The sequence below is a fragment of the Populus alba genome, chromosome 15, assembly GCF_005239225.2.
Source record: "Populus alba chromosome 15, ASM523922v2, whole genome shotgun sequence".
Classification (NCBI taxonomy): Eukaryota; Viridiplantae; Streptophyta; class Magnoliopsida; order Malpighiales; family Salicaceae; genus Populus; species Populus alba.
In genome coordinates this window covers 4,356,854-4,371,030 of record NC_133298.1, presented here as the reverse complement: position 1 = coordinate 4,371,030, position 14,177 = coordinate 4,356,854, and the positions used below count along the sequence as shown (strand labels likewise).

The 14,177-nt window shown below is 31.9% G+C and overlaps 1 protein-coding gene and 1 pseudogene across 1 annotated transcript; both read left to right on the top strand.

Annotated features, from left to right (window-relative positions):
* The first annotated feature begins 104 nt into the window (after nt 1–104).
* LOC118056417 (E3 ubiquitin-protein ligase BIG BROTHER-like) lies at nt 105–5,030 on the top strand (annotated as a pseudogene).
* Nucleotides 5,031–10,287: 5,257 nt separating this feature from the next.
* On the top strand, nt 10,288–12,746 carry LOC118056416 (F-box protein PP2-A14). The gene is made up of 3 exons (XM_035068627.2): nt 10,288–10,911; nt 11,022–11,140; nt 12,150–12,746. The coding sequence occupies exons 1-3, from the start codon at nt 10,588–10,590 to the stop codon at nt 12,571–12,573; spliced, it is 867 nt and encodes a 288-aa protein (XP_034924518.1). The 5' UTR covers nt 10,288–10,587; the 3' UTR covers nt 12,574–12,746.
* The last annotated feature ends 1,431 nt before the right edge of the window (nt 12,747–14,177 follow it).

The window sequence follows — 14,177 nt, the reverse complement described above, 5'->3', positions numbered from 1 at the left end:
TTCTTCAAAATAATGTAGTACATAAATATGCACATCACACCAAAAATGTTAATGTTCATTAACTTTTCTATCAAAATTTCCTCAAGTCAATGGCATTTTAGTGCATAAATAGACGGAAATTGAAAAAAGGATACAGTTGAGAAATATACAGAAAACTTTGGAGATCTAATTGATAAAATTTATCGAATTTGGATACAATTGAGAATGACTATATAGATCTAGGACTAAATTGATATTTCTCCTTAAAAATTTAAATGTGATATCAACTCTTCTTCAAAGAAACCCAATTATGTTTCGAGCTCTGTGCCAAACCAAAGTCTATGATGATGAGGAGAAGCAGATCTCTGCTCCAACTTGTTAAGAGAAGGTAAAGAACCAAACTCATATTTTCTTTAACTTTTAATGAGTTTTGTCTTGAATGCTCAATTCAAGAACCCATTTTTTCATTTCAGATTTTCAAGATTTTAAGTTACAAAATGTAGAAAAGATTTGATATTGATGTTTATGATCATGATTTAGTGATATTTTTTTTTTTTCCATGCTTATAATCTGTAGTATTTCAATCATGAGCACATGTGGTGTATTTATTGTATGCTTTAAAGCTCAGTAATTATATCCATCCATAAACATCTCCATGCTTTATGGGTTTGATTCAGGTAAAGATTTTTTTGTTTTACATTTCTAATATAATTAATTTATGATTTATTAGTAACCGTTAATTTATTTCATTATTAGCTTTGGCATAACCTGGAAATATTGTGAAGTATTGAACTTTCGAAGTTAACTTTGAGAAAGACTAGTACTTTTAATAATGAAAATGAGAATTAAGAGGGTATTTTGATGCGATATATAGTTGATTTGATCACAAATGATTCTTGTTAATGTGTTGTTAATAATAATAAATGGTTTTTTTCATGAGATTAATGAATTTCACGTCTATATAAGTTCAAGGAGAAGTTTGATGTGAAACGTAAAGTAAGAGAAGGGATCTTCAATTTTCGGAGTTAAATAGTATTGCTTCCAATCTGTTGTGTGGTAGTCATGAAGGGAAACCGATCTGGAAATTATTCAAATTCAAATTCTTGGGATACACTAGAATCTAGACTTTATAATTGTTTCTTTGGTGATGCTGACCGAATTACAGACTCATTGCTGCACTATGTACTTCAAATTTTTAGTTCAGCATTTCTTTTTGCTTAATTATGTAGACAATTGCATTCTTGATGATCGTAAATTTAAGGTCTCACTTCTTTGGCTAAATATGTTGCAGGGAAGATACTCCCAGTATGAAGCATACGTAGACGAATTTATGACTAGGAAACTACAGAATATGTCCATATATGGCAGACACTCGGGAAGAGCAACTAGTAAAAACCATTATCTTTACTTTAATCTTTATTTAGTGGTTGCTTACCTTTGATGGCTAACTATTGGCAAGTGCTAGAGTTTGTTCCTAACTCTATACTCTGCATGATGAAAAGTTTGCACTGATATTTTAAAATCTGCAGTACTTAGTGGACTACTAGGAATGCCAATGATTTTATTTCGGAGCATACAGATGCCTCTCACCTCAAGATAACCAAAAACAAATATTATAAAATTAGAACCGGACTTTTTTTCCATATTCTGTTCAGGCTGAGTTGAATAAGATTAAAAAGAGACTTTCATGAGAAAAGTTCATAGCTTTCAAATAATCTGGGTAAGCTAGTATGTTGGCTAACTAAATTTTGTGGTCTAGACATCATCAAGAGCAGAGCTCTCACTACTACGCTATTTTGCTGGCTGTACTTGTCTGGTTTAACAGAAGATTGAATAGGATACAAAATTTTAGGGTACTCTTATTTAAGAAAGGTGATTATATGGAACATTTTTTGAGTTATGGAAACAGTTCTCTTGATGCCTTATGCTATCGGAGCATTCCACTGTGACTACACATCATAATAAGCAACAGTAAATGTTCTTGCTTTTTAGCATTGAGTTGAGTTGGACCTTCATAAGATTTTTTATAGCATTCGTGTCAATTCATTGTGGACCCCTTTGAATGAAATAGAAAAACCTTCACTATAAGTACAAGTCCAAAGCCTAATATAATATCCATAAAAAGGGAAAAGCTGTAGCAGTCAGCCATCCAGCATCCTCAACAACAATGTTTAGAAGTTGTGACTTGAAATCCCTTTAGGAAATCTGTTGTATTGATGGTGCCTCTTAAGAATATAATTGACTTTTTTCTGTATTAATAAATACAAACCGATAAAATTAACATAACTAGAGCCTTCTATCAATGTATAAAAGCAGTAACTGGGGCCAGTTCTCAGGGGCAATGATTGGGACAATCATGGCATGGGAGTTATAATTCATATTTGGAAGATGATGAAGCTTTAGCTAGAGAATTGCAGGAGATGGAGGATGGTTTGGGGAGTATTTCCTTATATGATGGACTTTGGAAGTCTTAACTGGTAAAAACTTTAGACCTTTAATTGAATCGTATTTGGTGATTGATTAAGCTTCGTTGATAACTCTTGGCAAGTGCTAGACGGGGTGTGACTCAATAGGGTGATTGCTAAAGACTCCCATTTATCATGCAGCAAGTTTTAAAATCTACTAAAATAAGTTGGCTATTTATTATCCAAATAATTTCAGTCCTGGACACACCTTCTTAGGCTCAAATAAAAAATCAAAACTCTACAAATAGACAATAACTGTAGATGAAACTGAATTACATGCTGGCCAAGGGCTTGGACTTGCAATGTCTGGAACCTGCAAATCATAACTAGCATCAGTTCATAGTATCACAACATTAACTACACAGCATAAAAGATAGGCCTTGTAGGAACTTGTAGTGGCTTCATGTTTGTCTCTCTGGCTCTCTTTGAATGGATTAAAGACCCTCCACTGTTATTACCTAGCTCCAAAGTTTCAGAATAATTTGTTGGGCAAAGCATGCCAATTGAATGAGCCATCTAGCATTCTCAAATCTCATTGAGTTTAAAGTTGAAACCCTTTTAGAGTATCCTTGATCTTAAAATGCAAAGCTTGTTCACTTCCTGATTTTTTCCTTAAGAATAGCATATGACTTTGTCCAATGTTGTTATATTCTTCACCCTAGACATGCAATTGGTTGACAGAAGTTTCAATATTTGAAACTATTATCTGTATACACTTCTTAGGTGGCCTGGTGATGAATTCAACTGATTGTTGTAATGAAATTGCTTGAGTAGAAGTTCTAAAGGTTTCAGTTGAATAAACATATTCATTTTTTCCCTGGCATATGGTCTCTCCATTTTTCTTTAGTTGGCAATGGAACGATTTGAACTTGAGTCGCCTAAATGGCTAGACCCACCCTGAACAAACTGGACCACTCCCAGCGGTTTTCCCAGTCCCTACATTATTGTGGGGACTAAAGTGCATTGATCTGTTCTCTGTAATTTTCTTCAGAGGAGACATTTTTAAAGGGTATTGAATTGATTTCAGCATTTACATTTACCTCTGTTATTTAGGTTTATCCTTATTTATATGACCAAAACAGTGAAACTCTACAGATCCTGCATGGGAGGGTAAAAGTGGAGGAACTGCCGGGGTAAGATTATGAACCCGTTACTCTTTTCTTTTTGTTCTTCTATTTTTCTTCGAGTTCTGTGTGTTCTACTGAGTTAAGTTTTTCTATTTTCTTACTTTTTCAATCAGGTGTCTAATGTTCAAACACAGGCTGGAGCTGAAGTTGATCTAGATAATATGTCATAAGAGGTAGGCTTTCAAAAAACCAGTGATAACATTTTGGCTCAGCCTATTAAAGAAATAGAGGATGCACATGTGAGAATATTTAAAGGATTGCATGAATTGTCTTCTTCCATTCTGTGTAAACTCTGTATTCTTTTGAAACATCAGTTAAAACTTTGAATTTGTGGCTTCAAATGCAATGAAAATCAAAGTGGTCGGTCTTCCATATGTGTTGATGTTCAAGAATTCTTGGGCATTTGTCTTGTTCTTATCATCTGACTTTCAAGTTCTTGCTGCCATCTTTATAAAATGGACATAACTTTGAGATTCTTTTATTTTGTGTAGGAAACGAATCGATTCCAAGAATCCTTGGGCAGTGTGAGCCTAGGTGTGTCTCAGCAAGCAGTCTCTAGGTTGCCTATTCACAAGTACAGTCCATCAAGTAGTAAAGGCAAATCAGGAGGAGATACAGAGTAAGATAACTATAAACTTCAATTATAAGTTCTATTCAGCACAACCTTTATCTGCAAGTGATAAGCATGGGCACATAGACACACATGCATCTGCAAATAAAAAACTATGGCTATGCTGTCGATAGTGCCTGGCCGCTGAAACCTGTAATCTTTCCAAAACTAGCTTCTCAAATTGTGATTATGCAATTCTCCTCTTTAATTCTTCCTCGTGTCTGCATCTAGGTGTGTCATCTGCAAAATGGAGTATGAGAGGGGGGATCGCTTGATCACATTGCCCTGTGCACACCAATATCATGAGGATTGCATTAAAAAATGGCTTGAAGATCACAAGGTAAGTTGTTTGTTCTTGCCTTGACATGTTGATTTCTGCTTAGCAGTTACTAAATGTAATCTCCTCAAAGTTATTTCTCTGTAGCTTTGTAAAGTTATACCTGACCCTCTCTTTTTCTTTCTCTTGCAGGATTGCTGTGTCTGCAAGGAGGAGGTGTCTGTTTGAATAGTTCATTTTGGCATTTGACACGGTAGCATGGCTGAGACTAGAGCTGCTGCTTCTGAAGATGCTCGTATCATAAGTGAGGCTATTCCTTTCAAATATATTAATTACTCTTCTAGGAGAACAATAAAACTGTGTCAACCAATAAATCTTGTCTGGATATTCTACCCTTTTTAGATGGAAATTATTCCCATCTTAAGTTCAGTGTATTCAAGTACCCTAATGAATTCTCCCCCTCAAGACGTATATTGTCTAATGGCCTTGTGACATTTAGCCAGACACTTAGCTTTTTCCTCCTTTCTTTTTAAAAAGTTGATCAAATTCTAAAGAAAATCATATTTTGTTTTTGTTTTTCTTCATTTATAATCTATAAATTTCAAATCATGGATAGGCGTTTGAACACGTGATAAGGTTTTGATCGAGTCATTGAGGATGTTGTTTAATCAAAGCAAACTTCTTAAACAATCCAACAAGAAACCTAGCTCAAGTCATCATTTCTTGTGTAATTATTTGGGTTAGGCATGGTTTGATTACCGTTGTTCTTTGGCTTTTTTTTATATACTTTAATGAGTTTCTTAACATAATGAAAGGTTGACTTTGAATCCATAATTAAATTTAAAAAAAAAATCTATTTTAATCTCGTGAAAATCTACTCTTAAACTCTTTCATAATCCAACCAACTGATTACAACATAAATTATTTTCTTCATGATTTTATGAAACCCCAGTTGATAGACAAGCATATGGTAAGAAAACCATGTGATTCATGTTTAAAGACTTGAGATCATTACTTGTCATGTTTGATCCTTGTGAAATGTAATCTACGTTGGACCCCCCAGAGATGGGGCCTGGTTGGAGCAGAATCATATGCTATGTCTAAAAAGTATCAATCCCAGGAAATTAACATGGAGGAAATTCACAAATCATGTGTATTGGTTTAGGTGTAGAAAATCTTTTTAGGGCTCATATGATACTTCAAGAAAGAACATCCACCCAAGAACTTTAATCTTTTTATGTGGGCATCTGGTGGTAAAAAGTTCTATATTCGTTTACTTGGTTGCAGCATCTTTTTTTTCTAAATATCAAGTTATTTTATACATTGGTATATAATTTGGTCTGGTTAAATTGAATATTTGTCTTCGATCTAAACAAAATTAATTTTAGACCTTAAAAAAATAAAAAAAATTAAATTAATCCGGATTAACTCATTCAATTCACCATTCGAGCCTTGATCAATGATGATGGTGTAGAGAGAAAATCACTTGGCATCTAAATTAATATTGAAAGAATGTTGATGAGACCATGCAATATAATTGATCACACATCTTCAAAGAAGAAAGAAAGAAAGAGGGACTAAAATAGCTTTTGGACAAAAGAAGTGGGGCCGATGCCGAGAAAACTAGACGAGAAAAGTTGAGCAAAGACCCCTTTTTTGCTATCCCACAGTGCCATAGGCTGATCGCCAAGCAAGAAAGCAGCCATCAAAACATCTTTGCATGCGACGATCTATTGTTATCTCACATGTATCAAGCTCTAGCCTTGGGTTTCTTTTAGTTTCATCTTTCCTTATCAGCTTATTTTGATTTAATTTAGAGGTTTTAATTAAAGTTTTATATTTGAGACCAGTCTAAATATCAAGAATTCAATTTTAAATTCAATTCGATCAAAATAATTAAAATAATAAAAAGATAAATCAAATGTTAAAAAAAAATACTAATTTTAAAACCAATTTATCAGAATACTTATCTATCCATCTATTTTTTAAAGATCTTTGAAAAAAATAAGATAAGGATGACGAGGAGGGTAATACTAAAAAAAAAAATTAAATATATTATAATTGAATTTAATTATTATAAATAATCCATTTTAAATAGCTGTCAGCAACTCTGAATTTATTTTTTACATAAAAAATATTAAATTAATATTTTTTAATAGTTTAATATATCAAGATTAAAAAAAAAAAAAAAAGTCCCATACAATTTCATGACCCAAAATCTGTCATCTGCCTCTCTTTTAGTCGAACACAGGTGTGTTCCAGATGTGCATGAGCTCGATGTACTTGAGCTGAGTCAGACCCACGTCTGGTTAAGGTCCAAAAGTGCTTTCTAAACATGATTAATAAGCGTTAATAATATTAATTAGTGGATGTTATAATTTTGCTTCAACTTTAGATTAAAAGGCTTATTAGTTTTATCGATGGCCTGTCTCTCGTGTCCCAAACATGGTTAAGGCTGCAAAATCTTTTTAATTATTTGATTTGTTTCTTTCTTATTTGTTTATATCCCATCTGGCGATTCCCGTGGAGGGCACGAGGGCCCATTGCTAGGGCCCACCAGTCAAATTACTCCTTCGTGATTTGTGCTCTAGGTTGATTAAATAGTTAGTCAAAACAGCCTCAATTACTTGTAGTTATGTGCTAGATGGTCCTGCTTGTTGGTGCTGCACTGTTTGTCGTGATGCGGTGCGGTTTCATTGTGTTTTTTTATTTTTTTTTTAATCAATATGTTAATCTTGAAAAAATATGTATATTATTTTTATTTTATTATATTTTATGAGTATCATATTTAAACTTTAAATTTCTCTGTGGTGAGTATACTAGCGTGGGTGAAATTGTTTGGAAATGAATCAATATAAGTTAAAGTGTAAAACTTATTTTGTTGTTTTTTTTATATATATTAGGTAGGTGATAATTTTTGCACTAGATTTTGTGTATAAAGATTTAGAGATTATTTTCGTGTTGTGGTAGTTTCTATTTTTTATCCAACTATAAAGAAATAACTATTTGATTAGTTAAATATCTTATGCTTTTTATGTTATGTCCAACACAAAATTGTTTAACATATAATTTTTGTAAAAATTAAAATAATATGTTTTTACTCATGAAAAGTTTGTTTTTCATTTATTTTGCATTCAAGAACCTATCTAACAATAATTTTAGTCAAACATAATTTTTTAAATCAGTTTCTTTAATAGTCAATCTCTTAGATCTGATATTTATTAGTCTTAGATTAGAAAAATTACTTCTTACCATCAAATTAAATTAAAAATCCAAAAAGAGAAAAGTTTTGTAATATAAGAGATTCCTAATTAGGCTTCTTGATAAATAAAGAATAAATAAGTTTTTCCTTTAAAATTCTAGCATGAATTAAAGCCACTTTAACTAGTTGATTTGAAATTGTTAAAATTGAAAAACATTACAAAGCACTAAATAGATTTATTTTTTATATCTTAGAGGTGAAAAATCGAGATAAAAAAACTGAAAAATATAAAATAAGGAGTGTTGTCATAGTTTCTTTCATGTACGAAGAATATGTTGAGAATAATTGGTTGATTTCAAACCAAATAAGCCACCATGGAAGACAACAAATTCTTTCTCCTTTAAGAGACATTCCCACTAATTGGCCATTTCGTGCCATGTGATGTCTTTACGAAGGGCTAAATATATATATTCCAAGATTAATTTTACAAGCTTTATGTAGCCTCTCACTCAAGATAATTTCTTTTTAAGGAAAAATAAAGTACATATACATGTAGTGTTTAATTGTTGTTTTGAGTTTTTTAAACAAAAAAAAAAGAAAAAAAAAAAAAACAGGAAGAAGAGGCATGCTTGGCATGTCTCTTTGTAATTTGTATTTTAAAAATATAAAATTTTATTATAAAAATAGATTTATTTATTTATATTTATATCAATATCTTTTCAATCAAACATGTTTTTGTTTTTGTTATTTCTGTATCTTGTCCCACTCTGCCATGATCTTGACCATACATAGAGCATCCAAGAAATCGTGAACCTCATGGCTATCTATATAATTAAAAGAGATGTCACTTTGGAATCAAATAATTATTAAATTTGGTGGACGTTGATTAAACTCTAGGCTGGAAATGCTGGGCCACGTTGAAATTTAGGGGAAAATATCATGGTAAAGCCACACCAAGTGAAGATATATAATGTGTAAATTAATAAAATTTTGTATTTACTTGATATTAAATTATTCCTATATAAAATATAAAAAAAAATCAATGTCGCCTTCGAAACTTTATTGTAAGTTTAATTTTAGACTAATGTCGTGCAAGCACGAATTCTTTGACAGGAAGATAATTAATGCTAGACATGTGGGAGTTAATTATTGTTTAAACATATATCCTGCCATCAAATCAAGTAACTATTATACTAATTAATTAAAAATAAACTGTTTTCAAAGAGTAGCCATGGGGTGGTCTAAATGTTAATTAATATAGGGTAGGGTAGTTGATAAATCATTAATTTGGATCAACCAAATTGCATGAAATGGGAGTATTGCTGCGAGATTCGATTCGAAAACAGATGTGAAAAACTATTGGAGTTAGTAGGTCATTAGATTAATTAACTCTTTAATTAATCCGGGTTAATTGCTTTTTTAAAAATAATAATATTATTTTAATTTTATGTTAACTTGACTAGAGTTAGGTTGAATTTAACCAAATTAATCAAGTAATATATATATATAATATATATATATATATATATATATATCTTTGGGTTAAATAAAATTAATGGAGCCAATAATTTAATTAATTTAACTAAAAATTTGACCAAGTTAGTTTTTAAATCTTGAATTCTTCAAGGCAACCTGTTGAGTAAAGATGGGATCATAACCATGAACGAGAGAACATTCCCAGCATTTAAGAAAAATCAAATATTTATCCCTTTTATATGATAATTTTTTTTATAAAAAAAAAAAAGCAAGCTTCTTCAATTTTTTGAAACAAGAATTCTATTAATTAAAAGCAAATCAACTTTTGGGATTAATCTGATAATGTACCTGAACCTCATGAGGAAACTAATGAAATTAACTTGAAAGGTAACCTTCATCATGATACACATTAGTTATTGTACTTGTGTTTTTTATCGTAGGTAAGATAATTTATTTTTAATAAAAATAAATAAATATACAAGTTTTTTAAATGTTTTATTTTTAAAATTTTAATTATAAATCAAAAGATTCATGCAAGCATGCAATTAATTAAATATATTAAGAATCATTTGTGATAATAAATATAAAAACCAAAAATGTTATTCTAGTATTTGTTAATTAGGACCTAGTTCTAAATTTTATATTAAATTAGATGAGAAGTTGATTTTATTAAACTTAGACTGTGACGCAATTAAAATTTTAGTGAGATTTGCAATTAAAAAATATAAAAAGTTATTGTTTCAAGATTTAAAAAAATATATATATATATTGTTTTGAATAAACATAGATTGATAGGTTCAACCTTCGAGAATTCAACTAGGTTTTATAAGTTATTCCTCAAAGTTAATAGCTCAAATATTTGAATATACACACAAATATACATTAATAAATTAAAAATACAGGTCTCCATGGAAATCATACTATTCTCCAAATCGGTTCCATGATACAGTTCTACTTTATATTCCAATATTATTCCGAGCTTGGATTGGCTTGGTTTCCTACACGCCACAGAACCGTGTGTGGACACCAATACGATATCCTATTCCCCACCCAATATATATATATATATATATATATATATATATATATTCCATGCACCCTCATGTACACGTCCCTGTGACAGCCTCTGATGCTTTGCCTATTCAACCTTTTTTATTCTTTAAAAAAAGAAAAAAAAAGGTTTTTCAATTTCACTTTGTCCTTTTTTTTCCCCTTTTACTACTACTCTAATCTCTCTTCTTCTCTCTCTCTCTCTCAGTCTCTCTTAAAACCCAAAATCCATCGCCTCGCTCACACATGAAGAAAATGGTGACACATGATCTTTCCTCAATCTCTCCTCCAGTTTCCGAAAGAACTTATCACCTCCTCCTCTACCTTTAAACACTTCAAATTCCTTGATATTATAGGACATATATCGTTGTTTCTTTTTCTCGAATTATTTGTTTTTCTTTATGGGGGCTGGCTCATCTAGTTTGGCCTTGGAAAGCGAGGGAGGCTCGGGTTCTTCTCCATCAAGACCTAGTCTTGATGATGTCCCAGAAAGTTGTGTTTCTTCCATTTTTATGTACATGGATCCTCCTGAGATATGCAAACTAGCCAGGTTGAACAAGACTTTTCATGGTGCTTCTTTGGCTGATTTTGTGTGGGAAACTAAGCTTCCATCAAACTATAAGTTTCTTGTCGAGATAGTTTTGGGCCAAAGTCCAGAGAGTTTGAGCAAGAAAGAGATCTATGCAAGATTGTGTCGACCTAATTGCTTTGATAATGGCACCAAGGTAAAGAATCTTGTAAAAAAAGAAATACTGCAGAAAGAGTTTATTAATTAATTATGTACTATATCTCTTTTTTAATGATAATTAAATTTTCTTGTGATTAATCTCTACAGCAAGTGTGGTTGGATAAAAGTAGTGGCAAGATTTGTGTTGCTGTTTCTTACAAGGCATTAAGGATAACTGGGATCGATGATCGAAGATATTGGAATCATGTTTCATCTGAAGAATCCAGGTGATCAGAGATTTATATATTCATTTGATTTATTTATTTTGTTTTTTTTTTTTTAGTTTCTCTTATCTTTTTGGCTACATATATATTTGGATGGAAGTTACATGGTTGAAATGTTTTTTTTTTTTTTGGATAGTTAGGGTTTGTTAGTATTTCTTGATTATATTATTAAGATGTATTAATTTTAATTTGAGAAAAAACCCCAAATAAAAAGATTTTCCAAGATTTATCATAGGTATTTATGGTGCATGATCAGTAAAACTTATGGGATTTTTGGGTTTAAATCCTACATAAAAAAACAATATGCTTTTCACACACATATTCCATAATAATTGGTTGTATATACACTTTTTATTTACTGGATCTTCATGAATTGTAACTCTCTTTTTCCTTGAAGATGAAATATTATTGTCATGTCTTTTTCATGGCCTCAATAAAATTATTATTTTTGCAAAATATCTAAAAAAATATCAGCTATTGGCTCAGCGACCTTTCAAATCTAATTTCAAGATAAAAATCTCAGCTATGAAAATAAAATTATTTATTTATTTGTGAAATAAAAAGTGGACCAGACCTTCCCAGCTTGATGGGTGAGTTTTAAATTCTTCTAGCCAATTAATCCCCAGAAAATGCAAACAGGTGACCAATAAGTAACAATGACTTGCGAATACTAATTCAAAATATGAAAAAATTTTGAAGACTTTATTCCAATTATTCAATTATTGGATTGCTTGTCTTGTGGGCTTTGAGGAATTAAATATTTTTTGTCCTTCTTTTTTCTTGGCCGGTGCCTTGTGTGTATGGAACATGTCTTCCACTAAGAGTTTTCAGTCTAATAAATATTTAACCATAAACAATTTTACTATCATCTTGTTCATGATTGATTAGACAAGTATGATGTTGCTGTGGTGATTTCCCTGAGGATTTGGAATATTGTATATGGATCGTGAAAGCTGCATCAATGCAAGCGCTAATGCATAACTCAATATTGTTTTTGACGACATGCATGTAGATTCAACACAATTGCATATCTTCAACAAATATGGTGGTTCGAAGTCGGGGGAGAATTAGAGTTTGAGTTTCCAGCAGGATCATATAGCCTATTCTTCAAGCTTCAACTAGGCAAGACCTCGAAAAAACTCGGCCGTCGAACCTGCAACGTCGATCGAGTTCATGGTTGGGACATTAAGCCGGTTCGCTTCCAGCTTTCGACATCGACTGGCCAGCAAGCGTCGTCGGAATGCTACTTGCATCAACAAGGAAATTGGGGGCATTACCATGCTGGTGACTTTGTTGTTGACAGCACAAATACTGCACCATTGAAGCTCAGATTTTCCATGATGCAGATTGATTGTACACATACTAAAGGTGGCGTGTGCTTAGACTCTGTGTTAATATGCCCCAGTGAGTTCAGAGAAAAGTTGAAGCAATTTTAGGCAAGTTGTATCCTTGTAGGTAGAAATGGTACTGAGATTTACATACAATTATATATATATTAGGGAACAGCTCTAGCTAACAAAAGAAGATGGCGGGTTGTTTTTTTTGCAGTCCACGAGTATTGTATTCTAACAAGGTAATGTAATTAATTGGATTGATCTTCATTTGTTTATTTGTGACAAAATCATGAAGGATGGTTGTATTGCAGAACAGTGTGTTTAGCTGCAGATTAAGGGGATACCTCACCTCTTAATCCACATAAATTCAGTGTCTTAAGCGGATCATCACACCCACTCGTGCTAATCGCCAGCTACTCTCTTTTGCACTTTTGTTGTGAAAAGATCCACAGGCCAATGAATCTGAGGCAACAAAATCATGAACTCGACAAACCTTCTGGAACAAATATATATATATATATATATATATATATATATGGTTTTTTTATCTGATAAGTTGTTGTTTTCAAGGGGATTGCACTGAGCTTGGTGGGCAGTCGAGGCCTACTGGGTCATGTTGTGTCTTCAAATTTGGGCATGACAGCAATGAGTACGAGTGTGGAAGACAGTTCTTCTGTCATGCTGCCGTTCTTATCCACAAAAGAATTAGGGCTTAGCCATTTGTCCCCACCACTCCACCTCTGAGAAGAATTTGACACGTCATTCTGACCCCCTTTTACTCTCTCTTTTGGAAGACTCCATCGTGTTTCTTTTTTAAGAAAATATGGAAGAATTTTCCGTTATTGATTTGAGAACGGAAGGTAGAAAGTCTACAACTTGTTTTCTTTTGTTAATAAAAAAGGGCGATGAGTATTTTATTCTATACTCATCAAGAGACATAATGTGGCCATCACGTACATCTACACGTGGAGAAATCGTGCCATTAATTATTAACTGTATACTAAAAGATAAAAGGGTTTTATTCATTTTTACCTTTCTCACAAATTATTATGTTTTTTTTTAATTTTATTTTTTTAATATTATATTATTTTTTTTAAGTTATTTTAAAAATTAGATTTTCATGATTTTATTTTTGTTTTATTTTTTATTATGTTATTTCAGTTTCATAACTCGAGAATAGTACTTAAAGGATTAACCTCGTTAATAGACACAAGTTATTTTTTTTAACTCTTATTTTTTAATGTCAATTCAATGATTACTTTTAGAACACTTTTGACCTAAATTCAATCAAGTTACATCTGGTCAACTCCCACGTGATTTAATTTTTTTTTATTAGAAAAAAATACTAACAATATTTAAATAATTTTTTTATATTCAAGAAAAATGTAACCTGATTCACAGCGCGCATAGTGTCGGTGAATTAGATATCTAATGTTTACTAAAAATAAATAGAATTGACATCCATAAAGGACAGCTATGTTCACGATTTGGATCCAATACCTAAGTGTTGGCCCAACTTCTAGAAAACGGATGAAATGTTGCCGACAAAAGAGAGGCAGAGGAGGTGTTTCTCTTCCATAGAGTTGGAAAGCTCCACGCATATTGAATGGGATACGATTGATATGGATTTTGGTCACAAATGACAATCACAGCGGCCATTCCCCATAAATGACAATCACTTTCCAAGGCCTTCACATCTCCATCGA